This window comes from Suncus etruscus, chromosome 6, assembly GCF_024139225.1.
Source record: "Suncus etruscus isolate mSunEtr1 chromosome 6, mSunEtr1.pri.cur, whole genome shotgun sequence".
In the NCBI taxonomy this organism is placed as follows: Eukaryota; Metazoa; Chordata; class Mammalia; order Eulipotyphla; family Soricidae; genus Suncus; species Suncus etruscus.
In genome coordinates this window covers 29310423-29332014 of record NC_064853.1, presented here as the reverse complement: position 1 = coordinate 29332014, position 21592 = coordinate 29310423, and the positions used below count along the sequence as shown (strand labels likewise).

The 21592-nt window shown below is 37.6% G+C and overlaps 1 protein-coding gene across 1 annotated transcript in view; it reads right to left on the bottom strand.

Moving 5' to 3' along the window:
• SPATA6 (spermatogenesis associated 6) overlaps positions 1 to 21335 on the bottom strand; it is a 47445-nt gene extending 26110 nt beyond the window's left edge. Inside the window, exons 1-3 of the mRNA XM_049774879.1 lie at positions 21190 to 21335; positions 7268 to 7405; positions 5844 to 5892 (exon numbers count right to left, since the gene is read on the bottom strand). Of these exons, the coding sequence (XP_049630836.1) occupies positions 5844 to 5892; positions 7268 to 7405; positions 21190 to 21240 (238 nt within the window). The 5' untranslated portion in view covers positions 21241 to 21335. The remainder of the gene's footprint in view (positions 1 to 5843; positions 5893 to 7267; positions 7406 to 21189) is intronic.
• Positions 21336 to 21592: the final 257 nt, after the last annotated feature.

Here is a 21592-nt window from a genome sequence, read left to right as displayed (position 1 = left end):
CATAACATGTGAAAGTGTTTATAGGCACATTAAGTATAATAGAGAAGTTAGAGAAGAATCCACATGTCTTAGCATTTAATTTATGACAAACAACTGCAGAAACAAGAAAGTTCAACAAATAATACTGTTCATTTGTAGGTATATTTAAACACTGGAGCTGGGCAGATAGTTCATAGGCATATAGACATGCCTTGTTTGCACAAGATCCCAAATTAAAATCCCTGCGCAATCCCAGAATTAATCCTGGCATTCCCTGAGAGCCACTAGAATGGCCCTGATGTCCACGGTCAAATCACCAGGCTGAGGTAATATTACATTAGCACCTGTACTGATATTACACAAGCACCTGTCAAGCTAGTACAGCTGGATAAAATAATGTCCAGGGTCCCTAAAAACTTCTTGAAAGCCCCCTATAAATAAATATAAGTAAATAAATAATATTACATATAAACTACACAGACCATGTAGACTATAGTTATGTAAAGATCATACATATTGAGGGCCCACATGGGGGCTGACCTGCTGTGTGTTTAAGCACAAGAGAGCCATTATAAAGGGTTGCTGCCTTGCTCTCTGCCTGCTTTTCTGCGTGAGGCAGCCAAGAGGATGACAGCGAACATAATGTTTTCAGGGCCCAATACCTGGTAAGCTGTCCCTGCCCAATAAGGGTGGAGCCAGAGGAGCACATCTTCTAACCCATGAACCCACCACAACACATAGTAAAAACCATACTGCAAGCGTGGCAATAGGGAAAATTACAGGACAACCCATGTATAGAGAATGAAGATGGCAGCTCTGATGAAAAGTACCAACCAGCTAGACATTCTCTATAAGGTATTTAGAGAAGAAATATGAAGGATGCTTTTCGAACTCAAAGAAAGCATAGATTGAGTTGAATGGAACACAAATAAGAATCAAGAGAATATGAGGAAATCAGAATATTTCAAACTGAAATAACAGGTCTGAAAAACTTGGTAGATGAAATGTAAACCTCAATGGAAAGATAGAGTGACAACAGCTGAGATCAGAATCAGTAAACCAGAAGATGAGATGCAGAACAACTCCATACATGTAGCAGAAGAGACTAGAAAAGAACCTTAAAGCAGATAATCAGATAATGGATAAGCTACTCAAAGAATGTGAGCAGATGAAGATAGAAGTCTTTGATAAACTCAACAGAAATAATCTAGGAATCATTGGAGTCCCAGAGACCCAGAAAAGAATTTGAGGAGTTGGAGGAAGAGTGAGAAGAGGAAGAAGAGTAAGAGTGAAATGAGAAAGAGGAGGAAGAAGAGGAAAAAGAGTGAGAGGAAGCAGAAGGAGGAGGTAGAAGAAGAAGAGGAGAAGGAGGAAGAAAAGAAAAGAAAGAAAAGAAATGGAGGAAGAAGAGGCTAGGAATATGGTTGAATTTGTAAAGCAGATGACTTATAGGTGTCAATGCCTAGATTTGATCTCAGATGATCTCGTGTTCATGATCTAATATTCTTACAACTTGTATGAATTAGTGTATATCTATATGTATAAAAATATGTGATATACTTATGCATGCTCACATCTAATAAGGCAACTATAAAAATAGAATTAAAAAGCTAGAATTAAAATTAAAGCTAAAATTAAATTAGCTAAAATTAAAATTAAAGCTAGAAATAAAAATACTAATTCAAAAGCCTTTGAACCCAAAATTAAAGAGCTATTACAAAATGGTGGTCTGTGTTGGAGTGGTGGCACTAGAGGTAAAGCATCTGCCTTGCAAGCGTTAGCCTAGGACAGAACTTGGTTCAATCCCCTGGCATCCCATATGGTCCACCCAAGCCAGGAGCAATTTCTGAGCATATAGGCAGGAGTAACCCCTGAGAGTCAAATGAATGTGGCCCAAAAACAAAAACAAAACAAAACAAAATGGTGGTCTGATTAATTCCTGAAGGATGTGGGTCAGGCTATATTGTATTGTATATTGTAATTGTGTGTTGCAAATTCCAATGTACCATTTTCCTAACACCTAAATTTTTAAAAATTATTGTAAACAAACAGAAACATCATTTGCTCTATGTAGAATGTAGTAATATGATTTACAATAAAATAAAATGCTAATGATTAATATAAAAAAGATCATACATTTTATGTTTTGCTATAAATTACATTAAAATAACTTGTTCATCAAAAGAGCCAAACAGGAATCACTAATAGATTTAAAAATCAAGCCAAAAATAGAAGATACTTGCAACACATATAACAGAAAGGGAGTTTGTAATTGGAGAATTTCCACAAATCAATAAATAACAAGCAACCTAACAGAAAAAAATGAGAAAAAGTCAAGAATTTAACACATGCACACAAATGTTGAAAAAGATTGATAATTATCTCAAGAGGGAGTCTGCTTCATTTGTCTTCAGAAAATAAAAAATATAGTCACTATTCGTCAACCATAATGACGGAAATAAAAAAAAAGTCAAGCACTATCAGGAATTAGGAGGGATGTGTAGAATAGAACTTTCATCAGTTTCAGAGCAAGAGAAAACTGTTTGATATTATCACTTAGATTGACCCTAAGACTCTGCAATTCCACTTCTATATAAACACCAAATAGAAATGTTTACTCATTAGCATCAAGACTGTGCTCATTAGCAACAAGAAGGCTCAAGCACGTAGTTTATGAAAGCAAAATCTGGATATAACCTAATTTCCCACATATATAAATAACAGTAAACAAATCAGAGTAGTACATAATAAAACACTACAACAATAAAAGTGAATAAATTGATTACAACAAAGATAAATTTCTTAAGAAAGACTCAGGGAATAAAAGCTGAAGTGGTGGAGCAAGTGGTAGGGCATTTGCCTTGCATGTGCTAACCTAGGATGTGCTAACCTAGGACGAACGCAGTTCGATCCCCCGGCATCCCATATGGTCCCCCAAGCCAAGAGCAATTTCTGAGTGCATAGCCAGGAGTAACCCCTGAATGTCACTGGGTGTGGCCCAAAAAGCAAAATAAATAAATAAATAAATAAATAAATAAATAAATAAATAAATAAATAAATAAAGCTAGGCATAAGGAATTCACAAATTAAATTCTATTTATTTAGTGCTCAAAAATGAAACTAAACTACAATATGAGACATTAAAGGGTTTTTTTTGTTGTTTGTTTGTTTTGTTTTGTTTTGTAGACCAGGAAAAGATTAGGGCCTTCTATAAAAGAGGTTTTCTGAAGTTCAAACATTGTTTTAACTTAACTTAGTTGAGGTTATGTACATGTTAACACTTCAAAAATCCCAATAAACTACAACTAAAAGCTTCCACTTAAAAGGTGATATATTAAATGTATGGATTAATAAGTCCATCTAACCTCTTACTGAAAGAATAAAAATAACATTCATACATGCACAAAATACACACAATACAAACACCAACAACCATTGAAATTCAAAAAACAGAAATCCAACAAGTTAAACAAATGTAATGACTGAGAAGACAAGAAAAAGAACTGTAAGTCAACAGACAGAAACACTTAGATGTAACACAATTTATATTAAGTTGTTAACCAACATAGAGTTTGGTTGTTTAAGATACCTCCGAAAATAAAGAAATCAGCAGGACTGAAAGATCAATGGGGTTGAAATACCGTATTTTCTGGCGTATAAGACAATTGGGCTTAAAAGACGATCCCCTAATTTTACAGTTAAAACATAGGTTTAGGCCTATATTTGCTGTATAAGACAGAATGTTCCTGTGCTGCAACTGTATCTTCCACAGTGAGCCAATCACAACAAGCAAAGGTCCAAAGGTTATACTGTAATAGATGTCCTCTCTGACACTGGCCAATCTGAGCAGGCTTTTTACAGTATAGATTCGGGTACAGAACACTGTACAATTTGCATGCATAAAAAGCCTGCTTGGATTGGCTGGGTTAGAAAGGCAGTCCGAGCAGCCTGGCAGTGATTGGTGCAGGATCGAGTTGGAAAATTCGTTTTGTGGCAATATTCAGACAATTTTCGTTTAGCGGCATATTGAAACATTTTTCAGGATATACTCAGCATATAAGACAACCCCCGATTTTCGATCAACTTTTTTTTTGTTTCAAAACTCGTCTTATACGCCGGAAAATACGGTACAAAGTCATGAAACCCCAGATTCTTCCTCACAGGCAACTTGAAGTTTAAACTCTAGAAAGGTGAAGGAAAGAAAGAAAAAAAAAAAGGATAATAATAGCCAGTGATAATAGAGAGGAGGACTAGGAAGCCAGTTCATGGTAGGAAGCTTGCCACAAATAGTGGAGCTGTGCAGTTAGGGCAAAGAATGGACCACCATGACAATGGTAATTGGAACTGATCACTCGGAACAATAATCGGGTACTGGATGGAGATAAAGTGATATGCACAGTATCCCCTCATTAACAATACTATAAACCACAGTGTCTAATAAGGAATAAAAATGGCAAGAGAGGAGCAGAGTTTGTAACAAGTTTGTGTTTAAATTTAAAAATACATAAAAACTAAGTAAATAAATAAGAATCCCCTAAGAAAAGAAATGGTAAAAATTTATTAAGAGAAAAAATGGGAAGCAGAGGAGGAAATGAAGAGGAAACAGAGACAGAACAGTGGAAGATGAGGGAAAAGAAAAGGAAGAAGGAAAAAGTAGAACAAGTATTAGTAAAATCTAATAGTTATTACTGGAATGGAAATAGCAGATACAGATAGCAGCAGAGGAAATAATGGAATGGGTAAGATGAAGAGAGTATCTGTGATACATATTATCTTATACATTATTATTATTATTCATACTACTTGTACTAAACTACTATCAAATACACTACTACTATAGTTTATCTACAAGATTCTAGAAACAATGGCAATATTTACAAAAACTAAGGTCACGAGTTATTTTCACAAACACCTTGATAGCACTAATGTTTCACCATCTATGCAGAAGGAAGCAGAAAGGAACTAGGTTAACTAAAGGATCCAGAAAAAGAATTCCTAACCAGTCATCTATACCAATTAGGAAGCATAGCAGGTCAAGCTGAGAAGAGATGATGTCAGGAGAGGGGGTTACAAGGAGTGACTGCCCATTCCAAGAGTAGGTGAGTTCAAAAAATTTACATTAAGAAGGTAAAATTGGTAAAAAAAAAAAATAGCTCAGTAGTCAGAAGTATATGGTTTGCTCTCAAAATATGCTGGTATGTCAGATACAACCCCACTGATAATGTTATAGGCAAAAAACGGAGACACTAAAAACTAGGTGCAAACTAGGTACAATTTCAAATGTAACCCTTTTGTTAACACTAGTAAGAAAAGGCATATTATGATAAATTTTGAAGTGACATGCAACTTGCATATCAGTACAATGTTTCTCAAACTGTATGTCTGTGGCAGTTTACCAGGACAAAGACAGACACTCTCAACACATATGTTTGTGGTAGTTTACTAGAACAGGGAGCAATGGAGACACAGAGACAAAGATATAGTGAAAGACAAAAGCAAATATAAGATGCAAAAGCATATATGTTTTACTAAAATTACTTCAGTCTTCTATTATTTACTCTCTTGATTTGCAATATATACTGAGGTTAATGACAGACTTTTGTATGCTGGGAAAAGTCCATTTAATCTGGATCTCCATCCTTTTATCAAAAATACTCCAAATTATCTTAAGTAAAGGAAATTCATATGCTTCTTTTTGTTTTCCACAGATTAAACAAATAATTTAAATTCCCTGTCTCTCTAGTATACTTGTCCTTTTTTATTATTTCCAGGTTTATTTTGAAATTATAAAAAAATTAAAGATTTTTATTTCAATTATTTTTCTAAAGTTTATTAGAATCATGAATTAAAAGATAAAAACTCACATTCAAGCTGTGCTACCACGTCTCCAGGGTCTACGGCTTCAGGGAACACCTGTAATGGGAGAAGGCAGACGGGGCAGGAGTAAGAAGTGAAAAGAAGGTATATGTAAGAGAACTTGGTTTTTTCCTCTCATTACCAAAATATAACTTTCCCAACCAAAGGGAAATTTGCCAACTAAAGAAAAATAGTTTCTTCCTCTGTTTCCGTAATCACCATGAATATCTTACAAACATACCTCATCACTTCGCCTCAGCCTCCCTCTCCAACATCATCTGCTAGTATTCTTCTTTAATCTGTTACCATGGTTATTCTGGTCTCAGATGTCCTCCACCCATCTACTTACTCTCAAAAGGTCCCTTTATGTTTTCTAATCCTCTACTTTGAATGCTTTCCCCCCTGACTTTTGAGGAACAGGCACTCATAATTCAAGCTCTCTTAAACTCTTCTTGTCTTCATTGAGTAGAATTTAAAATAGATAATGCCTGCAATTCTTAAATGTCTCTGTCTCTATAATCTCTTTATTATCCCAAGGACATTTATTACTATTTAAAATTATATGTGGGGCCAGAGAGAGCATGGAGGTAAGGTGTTTGCCTTGCATGCAGAAGGTTGGTGGTTCGAATCCTGACATCCCATATGGTCCCCTGAGCCTGCCAGGAGGGATTTCTGAGCATAGAGCCAGGAATAACCCCTGAACATGGCCGGGTGTGACCCAAAAACCAAAAAATAAATAAAAAGTATTATATAAATTTCCTTATAGGGTATATATTATCCTGATACCATAAAAGTTTCAAGAGAGGAGTAAGTTTGTCTTGCTTACCCAATGCTTAGAGCAGTGCATAGAAGAAAACTGGTATTTGTGAAGGAGATGAAGGAAGGAAAGAAGACAGGGAGGCCTACTGGAGGATAGGCTCCAGAAATGAGGGAAGGTGAGAAGAAAGGAATATGGGAAGGAGAGAAAAGGACAAAAGAAGGAAGGAAGGAAGAAAGAAAGGGAGGGAGGGAGGGAGGAATTGAGGGAAGGAGGGAAGGGGATAATGGGAGGGGAAAGGAGAGGAGGGAGGCAGAGAGGGGGAAGGGGATGGGGAGAAAAGGAAGGGATAAGAGGGGAAGGAAGGAAGGAAAAAGTAAACTATTAATGTTTTCATTTGAGGGTAGCATCTTTGTTTAAGCCAAACTTGGTGATTCAAAGGGTATATTCCTGGCTCTGCACTCACGGATCACTCCTGGCAAGCCTTGTTGACCATATGCAAAGCCCCTGCATGCATATTTACTTTTGAACTTACAAATTTAAGCTACAAATCTTTTCAATTAGACCAAAATCAGTAATAATAATTTGTGCCTTGGCATTTAGTTTACATTTAGTTTTGAAACCACTTTGTTTTAATATGTTTTTAATAATATTTGATCTGATATCTGAGCTCACCTTTTCAAACACCATTCTGGCATTGAAGACCAGTGGAAAAGTGGCTGGGACACATTGTGTCTTTTTGTATTGGCCAAATACACAGATGCTAAGATAGATGTCCTCCTTGTCTTTCAGCACCACTCCGGGACAAGTTACCTGAAAGAGTATCCAAATGGATATAAATGCTTTACAAATTCCCTGAGCTATCTTACAAAAATAATTATAATTCATCAAACATTACATAAAAGCACAAGTCTGTTAAACTAATGAAAAATATACATAAATAAAAAAGAAAAAGCCTAGTGTTTACAAAGTTAAATAAAATTCCCTTAAACCCTCCATCCCGCTGAGAAATCTATGCTTTTCTATTTGGTTATGTGTGCTACATTTGACGCTCCCTGTGCTGGCTCTAGGGACAGACACTAATAGTTTTAAACAGTCAGCCTTAGGCTCCCAGTTTATGCAGAATGCTGACATAAACTTATTCAGCATCACTTAATTACAAAGGATAAAGACTCAGCAGAAATAAAGCCCTTAACTGTGAAGCCAAAAAAAAAAAAAAAAAAATCGAAGTGCATATTTGACCTCTATCACCCTGAATAGCAACCCCACAACCCTTATCAAAAAACAATGGCATTTCAGAGCAAGTAAATTTTAAGATTTTAGTGAATGAAATACTTTTTTTTTTTAATGAATGAAATACTTTTTTTTTTTTGGTTTTTGGGCCACACCCGGCGGTGCTCAGGGGTTACTCCTGGCTGTCTGCTCAGAAATAGCTCCTGGCAGGCATGGGGGACCATATGGGACACTGGGATTCGAACCAACCACCTTTGGTCCTGGATCGGCTGCTTGCAAGGCAAATGCCGCTGTGCTATCTCTCCGGGCCCGAATGAAATACTTTTAAATAAAATTTTACTTAATGATTCTTATGAGTGTGAAGTATGGGTGTAAAATGAAGAAGTTTCTTAAAAATACACAGCTCTGGGGCCAAAGTGGTAGTGCAGTAGTAAGGCATTTTGTCTTGCACAAGGCTGACCCAGGATAGACCTGGGTTGGATCCCTGGTATCCCATATGGTCCCCCAAGCCAGGAGCGATTTCTGAGCGCATAGCCAGGAGTAATCCCTGAGCATCTCTGGTGTGGCCCAAAAAACAAAACAAACAAAAAGATACACAGCTCTGTATCTTCAGCCTCTGCTGAATATCACTGTCAGTGATCAACTGTACCCAGAGGACTTATTAAACACACTCCATGATTTGAACTCAACCTTCCCACATGCTAATATTACTCAACATCTCTAGTAGTGCAGTTAGTGTTTTTTTTTTTTCTCAATGCCCATACTCTTTACCTACACATTATTGCCTTCATTATCTGGATTTACTATTCCTTACTACTTCATTCCATTTACTCTCTCCCACAGAATCAACATTAATATCAACTAACTCCTGTGCAAAACTTCTGCTTATTTACCAACTATCAATTCAACTTAACCTCATTCAAATATGTATTATAAATTTATTATTATAGGAAAGTTTTTTGAACTTTAGAACATTTTATAGTTGTCTCAAGGCTCTAATTATTATTTCATGTATTTCAATTGTGTTGGCATATCTCACATCTTTTATTTTATTATAAATTCCCTGAAGACAGAAATGTTATTCTCCTTTACAATGTCTCTCAAAAACATTAACTCTAAGTATTAAGAAGCTTAGAGATTGATATTTGAAAGCAACAGCGCCCCAAGAAAGTTTGCACGATTTAATTACTTAAGTCACAGAGTAAATGAATCAATTAGTATAGAAACTATATTATGTAAATTGTACTGGAAATAAATATGCAACGTGCTTAGACAATGCCTGACAGAGCATTCATTTCCATCAGTACTAACTAATATTGATAAACTAAAAACCATTATCACCTGTCATTCTAATACAGACTTCTGATTTCAATAGACACTGAAGACTACAAATCTACTTGGAGAGTGACTCCATCTACCTTTAATTCTATTTTATTCTATCATCCCAATACACTGACTACTGAACTCTTAATATCAAAGTACTCAGAACATCACATTCTATACATCAGCTTTATTTTCTACACTGCCTCATTAAAACTAAGCAAATCTCACTTCTTCAAATGCATGGCAACTGTCATCCAGAATGCTGGTCACTGTGCTCCTCACACTAAACATATGACTACTTAGTCCAAACAGAGATTAGGTTGTAAGGGAAAATAACAAGAGTTTGGAGATTATGAAGACATGTTCTAAAAGATTTTGAGGAACTGTTATGAAAAAGTCAAATGTCTAATAAATGTGTAATTACAAGTTGAAAGGATGCTTTGGACATAAATCATTACTAAAATTAATCTAATTTTAACATTTTAGATAGCTAATAGAAAAATTTATATACTCTTTAAAATAATAAAATTTTATATATTTTTTGTGGTTGATATCAGATTTATATTAATGGCACTGTACTGCCTTTATGGGAAACAACGACTCTCTTTCTACTCTCTTCCAAATTTGCAGTAAATGAAAAAGAAATATCTTTTTTCCTCATCCACAATGATACAAATATTGTCCTTCTTTGACAACATCTTTCCCAAAAAGGGGAAGAGAAGTAGAGTGTAGGGAGGGTAAATAATCAGCTGTGACAAATCAACTACGTAAATTGTTCACTTACCAATCACATGAAAAATTACATAACTGTAAGTACTCAAAACAATTGGAGAAGGGGAAAATTGAGGCTATTCTGCAGTGCTCAGGGTTTACTCCTAGATCTGTGTTCAGGAATTACTCCTGCTACGGTACCATATGCAGTGCCTAGGATTGAATTAGAGTTTGTGAGCAAGTCAAAAATGTGATGTTACCCATTGTACTATCCCTCTGGCACTCCTCATTATAAATAAAAGGCAGAAATGATGAAATTGAATGAAAAAGTAAGTCAATATGCAGCCAAACCACAGTCAACAACAGGGGAAGAGGGATAAAAAGCACTATCAGAATGATGAAGCCCCTCTTTAAAATAAGCAATAAGAACAGTCAAAAAAACTGTCACACAAACATTTTAGATATCTAAAAACTAATCAGAAGCTTGCAACAAACAAAATTACTTTAAAAATAGCGTATTTGGGGTTTTCTAAAAGATAATATTGTAGTACTTGGCTATATTCTATTACTAACCTCTTCTACTCACATCTGTCACCTTAAATACAAAAACCCTCATAATCAGAATAGACAACATGAAACTGCAGAATCACATGCCCTTTCTCTGGAGAAAAACAGGGTTAGAATTATCCATTAGTCTCTTTTCCAGGAAACTCTCAGATACTGTTCTGGCAGTATCTGAAAACTCAGTCACAAACATCTCTTTGACCAGAATCAGTTTACTCAAAGCTATCAGCCCATAATTATTATACCCCCATATCATACCCCATAATCTCAAGGCATTGGCCAAAAGCAACAGTTGTATAGCATCTCAGATTATAAGCAGGAGCTTATATTATATTATAATATATAATATATATTATTATGTGGCAAAAATATGCTTAAAAGATAAACATGGAGCAGGGCCCGAGTGTTGGTAAGGAGCGGTAAGGCTTGCTAGCTCTAGCTTAGGATGGACCACAGTTCAATCTCCTGGCATCTCATATGGTCCCCCAAGTCAGGAGTGATTCCTGAGTGCCTAGCCAGGAGTAACCTCTGAGCATCACCGGGGATGGCCCAAAAAAGCAAAAACAAAACAAACAAAATAAATAAACACAGAGAATCAAATATGTGGGAAGATGTGAGGTGGGTGTCTCTCTGGAGGTGTGATCAATGGGAATTTAGAAAACCTTTCTGCACCCAGGCAAGGTTATAAACATGCCAAGAAATGACATGTGAGCTCTATGTTGAAATAGAAGGCCAAGATAAAATTAAAAACTACTGCCTAGACTTTAAATATTCATATGACAAATAAAAAAGATACAAAGAAAATTATACACCCAAATGTACACAGAAGTCCTCAGCAAAAGTTGAAAGAGTTATTGGTTTAAGGCGTTAAGAAAATATCAATCCTGTCATCAGTGGAGCAAGCAGCTAACTGAACAGAAACAGCAAAGAACAGAAATTTAACAATACAAATTTCAACTCAGGAACATAACAATAACCAGAAAAGCAAAGATAGGACAGCAACCACCTTATGAAAGGAATATTGAATCTACTAAGTTCTATAATATTTAAAATGCTTTTTTAATCAAATTATGAAAAATTAGGAGAATGGTCCATACATAGGCGGAAAATACTCAACAGAATCTGTCCCTAAATTTACTAAGTCCAGAAACTAAACTTACCAACAAGGATTTAAAATCATATAAACAAATATAAAAGACTAAAGAAAAAAATCCTAAAAATGCGAAGAAAACTTTGACAATAGAGAAATTATGTATCATTAAATAGATAAAAAGTATTATTTTGGGGGGGAGAGGGTTCGGGCCACATCTCTTGACGCTCAGGGGTTACTCCCGGCTATACAACTCAGAAATTGCTCCTGGCTTTGGGGAGCATATGGGACGCAGGGGATCGAACCATGATCTGTCCTAGGTTAGTACACGCAAGGCAGACTTGTGCCATCGTTTCGGCCCCTAAATAGATAAAAAGTATTCTTAAAGTAACATTTCTACATGTAAAAATTACATGCAAAAAAATGAAAAAAATCCCCAGAGAACTTCAAGAGCAGATATGAGATGTCAGAAGAAATGCCAATTAAATCAAGCCATTTGAGGAACAAAAAGACAAAAAAGAAAAAGAAAAAAAGAAACTCAGAAACCAAAGGAACGCTTTCAAGCACAGCAATGGATAATAAAAATTTCAGAAAATAATATTAGAAAAATTGGGGGCCAGAGAGATAGCATGGAGGTAAGGCATTTGCCTTACGATGGTGGTTCGAATCCTAGCATCCCATATAGTTCCCCGAGCCTGCCAGGAGCGAATTCTGGGAATTCTGGGCATAGACCCAGGAGTAACTCCTGAGTGCTGCCAGGTATGACCCAAAAATCAAAAAAACAAACAAACAAAAAAAACAACTAGAAAAATATTTGAAGAAATAATGTATGAAAACATACAAAATAAATAACAATCTGAACATCAACGAAATTCAATAAACTTCAAACTACACCAGTGCTTCTCAAATAGTGGGGCGTGTCCCCCAGGGGCGGGCGCGAGGCGGTAAAGGGGGCAACCTCAGCAAACACTGTCATAACACTGTTATAACAAGCTAAGCCCCGTGCTTATGTCTCTGTATGTCTCTGGAGCTGAGTGCTGTGTCCTGCTTCAAACTCGGCTTCGAAAAGCTATGCTTTGCAAAATGTGCTCATTGTAGCCATTAATCCAGACATCATCCCTGATTAAAAATCAGCTCAAATTATTTTATATATTTTTGTTTTTTAGGTTAAAGTTTTTTAAATAAAGTTACTATTTACAGTTGTGCGGGTGGGGGGCGTGAAAAATGTTTTCTTCTTCCTAGGGGGGCATGACAGAAAATAATTGAGAAGCACTGAACTACACTAACATCAGAATCAAGGATATAAAAGAATGATGAAAAGAATCTTGAAAAATGAGGAGAGGTGATTTCACCTCAACAGAAAAAAATAAAATCCTCAACAGACTCAATCACTGATTTTTCACCAGAAAAAAAAAAAGCTAGAAGACAGTATATTGTTATAAATTGCTAAGACTTTCAAACAAAAATTTAGTATCCCAAATTTTTTCCTTCAAAAGGAGAAACGTTACATCTCAGAAAAACAAAGCCACTAATTATTATTAGGAAGCTGAACTTCCCTAGAGCAATACTGAAGGAACTACTCAAATTGAAACAAAAAAACCACTAGATTAAGTCATCCATAAGAAAAAAACAAAGAGCACTACTAAGGTAACTACATGGGTAACTACAAAGATAACAAATACATTTCCTATTTTTCCAATCTTACTTAAAATAAAATTATAGAAGACAATTACTAAACATACTGTCATGTGTAAGATGCAATTGGTACAAAATCATAAGACAGAGTAAATGGAACTTATTAAATCAGTCTATGTACTTATGTAGTTAAATTGGCATTGATACTAAACTGTCATAAATGAAGATGTTATGTAAACCTGAGACAATCACTAAGAAAATAACTGAAAGTAAAACTTCAGTACTAGAAGAAAGAGACTCTATATAGTATAACACAATATAAAGTAATAACGCAGGGATAATCCAAATTCAGACATGAGATATAGAGAAACAAAAATTCTACCTTACTTTAAATTGCACAAAAAGCAAGCTAACAAAACACTCCAATCAAAAGGCAGGAATTATTTTAAAACCACTGTAACTGGGCCCGGAGAGATAGCACAGCGGCGTTTGCCTTGCAAGCAGCCGATCCAGGACCAAAGGTGGTTGGTTCGAATCCCGGTGTCCCATATGGTCCCCCCCGTGCCTGCCAGGAGCTATTTCTGAGCAGACAGCCAGGAGTAACTCCTGTGCCCCCCCCAAAAAAAAACCACTGTAATTGTCTGAAACCCAACTATGAAAGACTTTGTAGATCCCAATGGTTTCAATAAAATTAAAAAACAAAGGGCTCGGAGAGATAGCACAGTGGCGTTTGCCTTACAAGCAGCCTATTTAGGACCAAAGGTGGTTGGTTCGAATCCCGGTGTCTCATATGGTCCCCGGTGCCTGCCAGGAGCTATTTCTAAGCAGACAGCCAGGAGTAACCCCTGAGCACCGCCGGGTGTGGCCCAAAAACCAAAAACTTAAAAAAAAAATTAAAAAACAAAGACAAAAAAAAATCACCCATTTAGGAAAAAAATAACACTGTGATGCAGCTCAATATAGTCTAAGTGAGATTCAAAAACAAACAAAAAAGCGTTAATAGCAAAAGATTGGGGTAACAATATGTGAGCAATGTTGACTATGTGAACAATAATCAGAAAGAGAATCTGTTATTACACTAACATTAATAAAGCAGACATCACGGTACAGTTGATACAAGAGACCAAAAAGTAATTTTATGTCATAATTAAAAAATTATATATAAGGCATACATTCTTAGGAGATATAATAATTTTAAGTAGATGTGCATTTAAGAACCAAAAAATACATGAAGCAAACTAGTCAGACATCTCTCCAAAGAAGTAAAACAGCCAATAAGCTCACGAAAACTTGTTCAACATCACTCGTCATTAGAACAGGGGTCCTCAAACTCTGGCCTGTAGGCCACATAGAGCCAGCTGAGGATCTTTATCCAGCATATCAGGTGCTTTTGTCTCCGCTGCCTGTCCTGCTAAGCAGTGTACTCAACGGAAGCCTACAGGGCACATGTATCAGATGTGCTCCTCACTCCCCTCCTTCTCTCTATCTCTAGACTCCTCCTCTGAGTCTATGGAAGGGGTCCTCAAACTATGGTCCCCCAAAAGCAGGCCCAATAGTTCCCATTGAGAGACTGATAAGTTTGATTTAACTTTACCTGTTCTTCGTTTTAAATATTGTATTTGCTCCTGTTTTATTTTTTTTTTTAATTCAAAATCGGATGTGCAGTGTGTATAGAAATTTAGGCTCAGTTTTTTTTTTTTTTTACAGTCCTGTCTGAGCAGTCAACTGCCTCCCTGTTTAAAAAGTTTGGGGACATCTACAGTTGAGAAATGTAAATCAAAATCACAACAAAATATCTCAGCAGAGAGAGAGGAAAGGAGAAAAAAAGAGAAAGAGAGAGAGAAAAGAATAAAATGTCTGTAATAGATGCATGGGGGATCCAGGGAGAGGGAAGACAGAGGGAATTGTGTAAATTGGTGGTGGGAAATGTGTACTGGTGAAGGGATATTGGACACAACATGAATGAAACTCAAGCAGAAACAACTTTGCAACTATGTATCTCATGGGGATTCAATTAAAAATCTTATTTAAAAAATATAACTCAGCAAACCCACATTGCTATAATTAAAATGGTAGACAAAAAACAACTATTAGAGTGTATGCTAACAATTAGAACTCTCATACATTGCCATAAGCAATGTAAAATGGTACAATTTGTATGGAAAAGTACAAATCTTAAAAAATTAAACTACTTTGTTATATGCACAATAACACTAAAATTATATGCAAAAATGCATTCCAAATGTAATAGCATTATCTATAATGGCCAAAAAGTGAATTCAATTCAAATGTCCAATAATTAAAAAATAAATACAACATGGTATATTTATAAATAAAATATTACTTAACCATAAAAGAAATAAAGTACCAAAACATACTTTAACATGAAAAGTCTCAAAAACATTAGGTATGAAAGAAGTCAGGCATAAAAGGCCATAAATTATATGATTTTATTTATAAAAAGTATCCAGATAGGCAAACTCATCAATTAAAATTAAATTCATGGTAGTCAAGAACTATAGAAGAATTGGAAATAACAACAGGCATAAGATTTATGAGTGACGGTCAAATGTTATGAGCCATAAAACAAGTCTCACAATATTTTTTAATTATACAGAATATATATATATATATATAGCAAAACTAGAAATCAGCAACAGGTATTAGCCTGAAAAAAAGTCAGAATATTTGGAAGTAATGTTTTTCACAAACTTCAGACTTGGCAGAATTTGGTCTACACAAGTTAGGGGTGCTTACAGATGCCCAGGAATCCAACTCAAGGCTTTGCATATGCTAGGTAGAAATCCCTAGCATCCTAACTATCTCACGGGCTCTATACACATAATGAATATGGGGATCAATATTATATAATAATTGCATTAGACTGAAAAACAAAAGAATTAAATATAATACAACTCTAAAAGCATTTTTTAAAAATTCTTGAGCCACACCCAGAAGTACTAAGGGTTTACTGCTAACTTTGTGCTCAGGGATCACTCCTGGCAGGCTTAGGGGACCATATAGCATTCCAGGGATCCAATTCAGATCAATCATGTGCAAAGCAAGTGCCCTACCCACTATGCTCTGGCCCATCTGTATCTTTTAATTTAGGAATAGGGGTGAACTTCCATAGCTGAATGAAAAATTCTACAGTAAAAAATTTATTATAAAAATTTCATGGCCTCGGGGGCCAGAGCGATAGCACAACAATTAGGGTGTTTCCCTTGCACGAGACTGACCCAGGATTCAATCCCTGGCATCCATATGGTCCCTCGAGCTTGGAGCGATTTCTGAGCACATAGCCAGGAGTAAGCCCTTAGCGTCACTGAGTGTGTCCCCCCCCAAATACAAAACAAAACAGAAAATTTAGGTAATAGTCATTGTGGAAAAGAGCATAGTGGTTCCTCAATATATTTAAAATATATAAAAGAGTCATCATTTGGTCTAGCTAGTCTACTTCTAGATATATATTTAAAAAGAACTGAACTCAGAATCTCCACAGAGTTGTCGATACCTAATTGTCTTATCAAAGAATAAATGAAAACACAGTATAGCAATAGAAATGTATACACACTATAAAATTAGCCATAAAAAAGAAGAAAAGTGTATAATTTGCAACAATTAGATAGACCTTATTGACATTATGTGGGATAAAATAGGTCAGAAAAATATAAATACTTTCCTCTATTACTTATATATGTAATATTAAAAAGGCAAACTGAAAAAAAGAGTGGTTGATACTGGTAGGATCCTGTGAAATAAGATATATAGGTTAATTTATGATGAGTATTAATTAATAAAAAGAAGAAAGAAGCAATGTTTTTCTATCATAAGTTTTTCCAATGTTAAAAGTGATAATATAATGTTATTCAAATTCCTTAAAGGTGAACTACTTGCCATATCATTTTACAGAGATTCAAACTTTTGTCCCAAGAATATTTTGTCTTGATCTGCTAAGCAACACAAGGTGTTGTCATTCATCAAAATCTTTCACAATTACTAATCTTTTGTTGTCATATTAATATGAGATTACATCTCATGAACATATGAGATTACAAATACGAAAAAGCAGCAGCGGGCTGGAGCAATAATACAAGTAGGGTGTTTACCTTGCACGTAGCTGACTAAGGTTGGATCCCTGGCATCCTATTTTTTTTTCTCTATCCCCGCCAGTATAATTCCTGAGCACAAAGCCAGGAGTCATCCCTGAGCACCGCCAGGTGTAGCCCCAAGCCCCCCCCCAATATATATGGCAAAAACTAAACATGGAGGGGCAGCAGAGAAGAAATGAAATACTATACTGTTTCATAAAACAAGTACCATATTTTTCACTCTATAAGACACACCTGACCATAAGACACACATAGTTTATAGATGAGGAAAACAAGAAAAAAAAATTTTTTAAGCATATGGTGCAACGTGAGATGCTGTCAGGAGACGGCAGCTGGGAACAACAGCCTGCAAGGCTAAAGTATATCTAATATAATATGCTGGTCCACAGCTGGTTAAACACATTTACCTAACGTTTTTTTACATCAGAAAATTAAAAAAAATACCCACTCAGGTGACATTTGCTCCATATGCATAGACATTTCTCCCATCTTTTGGGGGGAGTGCCACTTATGGTATGAAAAATATGGTAATTCAATTTTTCACAAAAGGAAACATTTTAAATAAATAATTCTCCATCTGGGGCCCCACTTATAGTACAGCAGGTAGAGCACTTGCCTTTCCCCAGCACTACTACCAGTGACCCCTGAATACAAAGCAGAAGTAAACCCTGAGCACTGTCAAATGTGGCCCAAAAAGTCAAAGAAATAGGTAAATAAGTAATAAATAAGATAGTTCTACATCTAAGCCTAACTCTTCAAGAAGTACTGTAAACATGAAAGTTTTTCCAAAATGTTCACAATAGCTTAATCCATGAAAACTACAAACTAGTAACAAACCAATCAGTTATCAAGGATACATATAGTATGGGATGCATATACCAGAGTACTAATCCACACTAGAGAGGAAAAGATTTCAGATACTAGAGATATGCTCTAAAAATATCAGTATTTTTATTGCTGTTGTTTTGGGCCACACCGGTGATGCTCAGGAGTTACTCCTGGCTATGCGCTCAGAAATCGCTCCTGGTTGGGGGATCACATGGGACAATGGGGGCTCAAACCGCATTCTGTCCTAGGTTGGCGCCAGCAAGGCAGACACCTTACTGCTCCATGCCACTGCTCTGGCTCCTAAAAATATCAGTATTTTTAGAAAGATGTATGCTAAAGTATTTGGGGCTAGTACAAAAATAAGTTACTTTCAAATTTTCAGGCCAGATAGATAGTACAGTGGAGGATGCTTGTCTTGCATACAGCCCTCTAGGGATCAATTCCTACACCATATACAGTCCCCTGAGCACAAAGCCAAGTAGCTCAAAAACAAAACCAAATAAAAGCAAATTTTCAGCAAAAAAATTTATTTCTAAATGAAATATATACATGTATACAAATAAAACAATTAATGTACATAGGTCTTGATATAATTATTCACTGTACTATCTTCCCAACTACTCTGTATATTTGGAACATGTCAATAAAAACTTGAGCAAAAAAGATGGCAACTTTTACAAAAATAGAGTGAGCTCCAGGTTACATTAGGTGAAGAAAATAAAGCGCAAATTAATTTACATAATAAGATACCTATTATCTTAAGAAGGGAAAGGAAATTCACTATATGTGATTGAATGTGATATGTATGTGGTTATTTTACAAGGGGAAATAATAGAATGAATCAGAAACCAGGTAAAAGTTACCTATAATAAATACTAATGGGAAACAGGTTTCGGCAGACTAGGCTGGAAATAAGAATAACTTCAGAGTTTATTTACTTGTATAGTCCTATACCATGCAAATTAAAAAAAAAAACACGCTGACCACAATGTGTTTGAAAGAACTGTGATCAGATCATTCCTCCATTAAATTGAAGTCAGATTAAACCAACTTGCTTGGACTGTAGGGCTTTATGGTTGCTGATGGCTTTTTTCCCCCTGCTTCTTATTGCCATTTAGCAGGGTTTGTTTATTGGCTTAAAGCACTGACAGACATACCCTAGAAACACTGGGCAACCTTGTAGCCCTGCTCGGTTTCAATGTTCTCATCTACAAAAACGAATTAAATCAATAACGTCTAGGATTTCCTAGAACTGAAACTCTATGTTGAAAAAAGAATATTAAAGAGGAAGGTTTCCGCCTACTTAAGTTCTTGGGCAAAACTCCAAAACTCCATTATACAGTCACACAGGCTTTCTGTAGTCAGTGGATACAGCAGAGAAGCAAGGGTGAAGACACCAAACCTCTGCCCAGCTCCAGGGGGCAGGAATCAGCTCAGTAATGTACCTCCTAGTCGGGTCAGCATGAGGAAGTGAAGCCACAGCAACTAATCCGGCAGCACCCCCACATCACACCACACACACACACACACTCACACTCACACACACACACACACACCAGGCACACATACATACACAAATACCCCGATTCCTGAGAAGAAAGCTGCAGCCAGTAGTGAAATTAGTGAGCATGTACTTGGGACTTTTTACTAACTGCCCAGGCCAAGCAGTTTAGGAAACTTCATCTTTTCCTTGGCTAATCAGATTTTATTTCAATAAAGTATTTCAACAAAGTCTTCCGGGTGAAGACTTCTGAAATCAAAACTAAAGTAGCTTCTGACCCAATCAATGGACAGCAAATTTCTGCTGACTGAAAGGAAAACCGAGAGTGCCAATAGCTTCTCCTTCCTGCCCACCAGCCTGTCCTTCTCCAAGATTTTTAACAAAGGTCCAGATCCACTGTGACTTCCTGGAGGCTTAAGTGCTTGGTTGTAGCTGGTAGCCAGGATAGAGGCTTGGCTAAGAAAGGATGCTGTATGGGTCCAAAAGTGGACCGAAAGAGGGGGTTCTCAACTGCAAAGTATGCAGGAAGTGGGTAAGGCAAAGGGGTAGGTCCCAGGGGAGAGGGACTGGACATAGTAAGAATCTGTATCCTGTTCCCAGAATGGCTGGCAGATTAAAAACTGAGCTGGGCCAGCAAAGGGTTTAGAGAGGCAGGAGAGAAAAGAAACTGCATGAGGAATTTTGGTTCCTACCTACTTGCAGGTCTAAAATGGGGAAATTCAAAGTACTCCTGAAATTATTTTGGGACAGGACAGTCTGGAAGAACCTTCATCTAAAGAGCATATTCTCTAAAGAAAGACTCAGTTTCCCCACCCCTACCCCCAAATCTTCTGAGACTATTAAAAGGGGTAGAGGCCTTTTCTCAGGGTAAGAGGGACCCAGCCCCATCTCCAAAAGGTGCTCTCAGCTCAAGTTCGGAAAGAGACAGGAAGGATCCTTTTAGGCAAGATTAGAGAGTGACTTAGTAGAGTTGCAAGTCCTTCTCGGCAAGTTTGGAGAGAGGGAGGTTCTATCCCTGTAAAAGCTGGTGCCTGCCAGAGAGGAGGGCCAGCAAAGTTAAAAAGATCCCTTTCAGACTTTGGAGACAAGGAGACGAAGCCCGGGAGGGTGCATAATAATAATAGTTCGTTTACTAGATGTGATAAGGGGATTCTCCACTAAAGACTGAGCAATGATCCTACACGAATCTGGAGCTAGAAGAGGAGTCCTTAGTAGTTGCTTCGGAAAAGTGGCCCAGAGGGATTTGCAAAGAGAAGTGCTAGCCAGCTTCTCCCTCAATTGAGCAGATTAAGGCTGGGCCAGCGGCCTGAAGATCCTCACGAGAGTAATAATACTTCTCTCGAGGAGCAGGAAAGAGGGGTGGAAAGAGAAGCCCACCCCATCCCCAAACTCATTGGATACTTGGGGAGAAGCAAGGGGGTCCCTGGAGGGAAGGAGGGCGTCCAGGATTTTGAGCTAAGGAAGCCTCCAAGTTCCGTCGGGAGGACTTGAAGGGTGAAAGAGAGTCTCTGGGCGGTAATCTGGGGAGTCCCGAGGAAATCCTACATCTGGGGAGCTCCTGATCACCCCGCCAGGCCTGGGCTCGCGGGTGGGGACTCACAGAGCGGATCTCCAGCGCCAGGGCGCATTGCAGCGCCTTCACCTTCGGCATCCGAGCAGGGTGGGGAGGCGGGGTGGGACCCCGGCCGCAGGCCCGAGGGAGGCGGCGAAGAGACGCGGGCCGGGGACGGGGAGGAGACGGGATGATGGCGGCGGCGGCGGTGGCGGCGGCAGCTGTGGCCCCCAGGCCGGGGCCCGCGGTCCAGCCTGGGTCCCACCCCCGAGCAGCAGCTGTGCGCGGGGCGTGGACTCGTTGTCATGGCAGCCGAGGGGGCGGGGCCGGAAGAGAGGCCGGCTGGGGGCGGGGCTCCGTCGCAGAAGGCGCGCGGGATAGGGCGGCCCCTCAGGGGGCGTGGCCTCGAGGGGCGGGGCGGTGGTTTTGTGAAGTCAAACAGGCCCAAAGA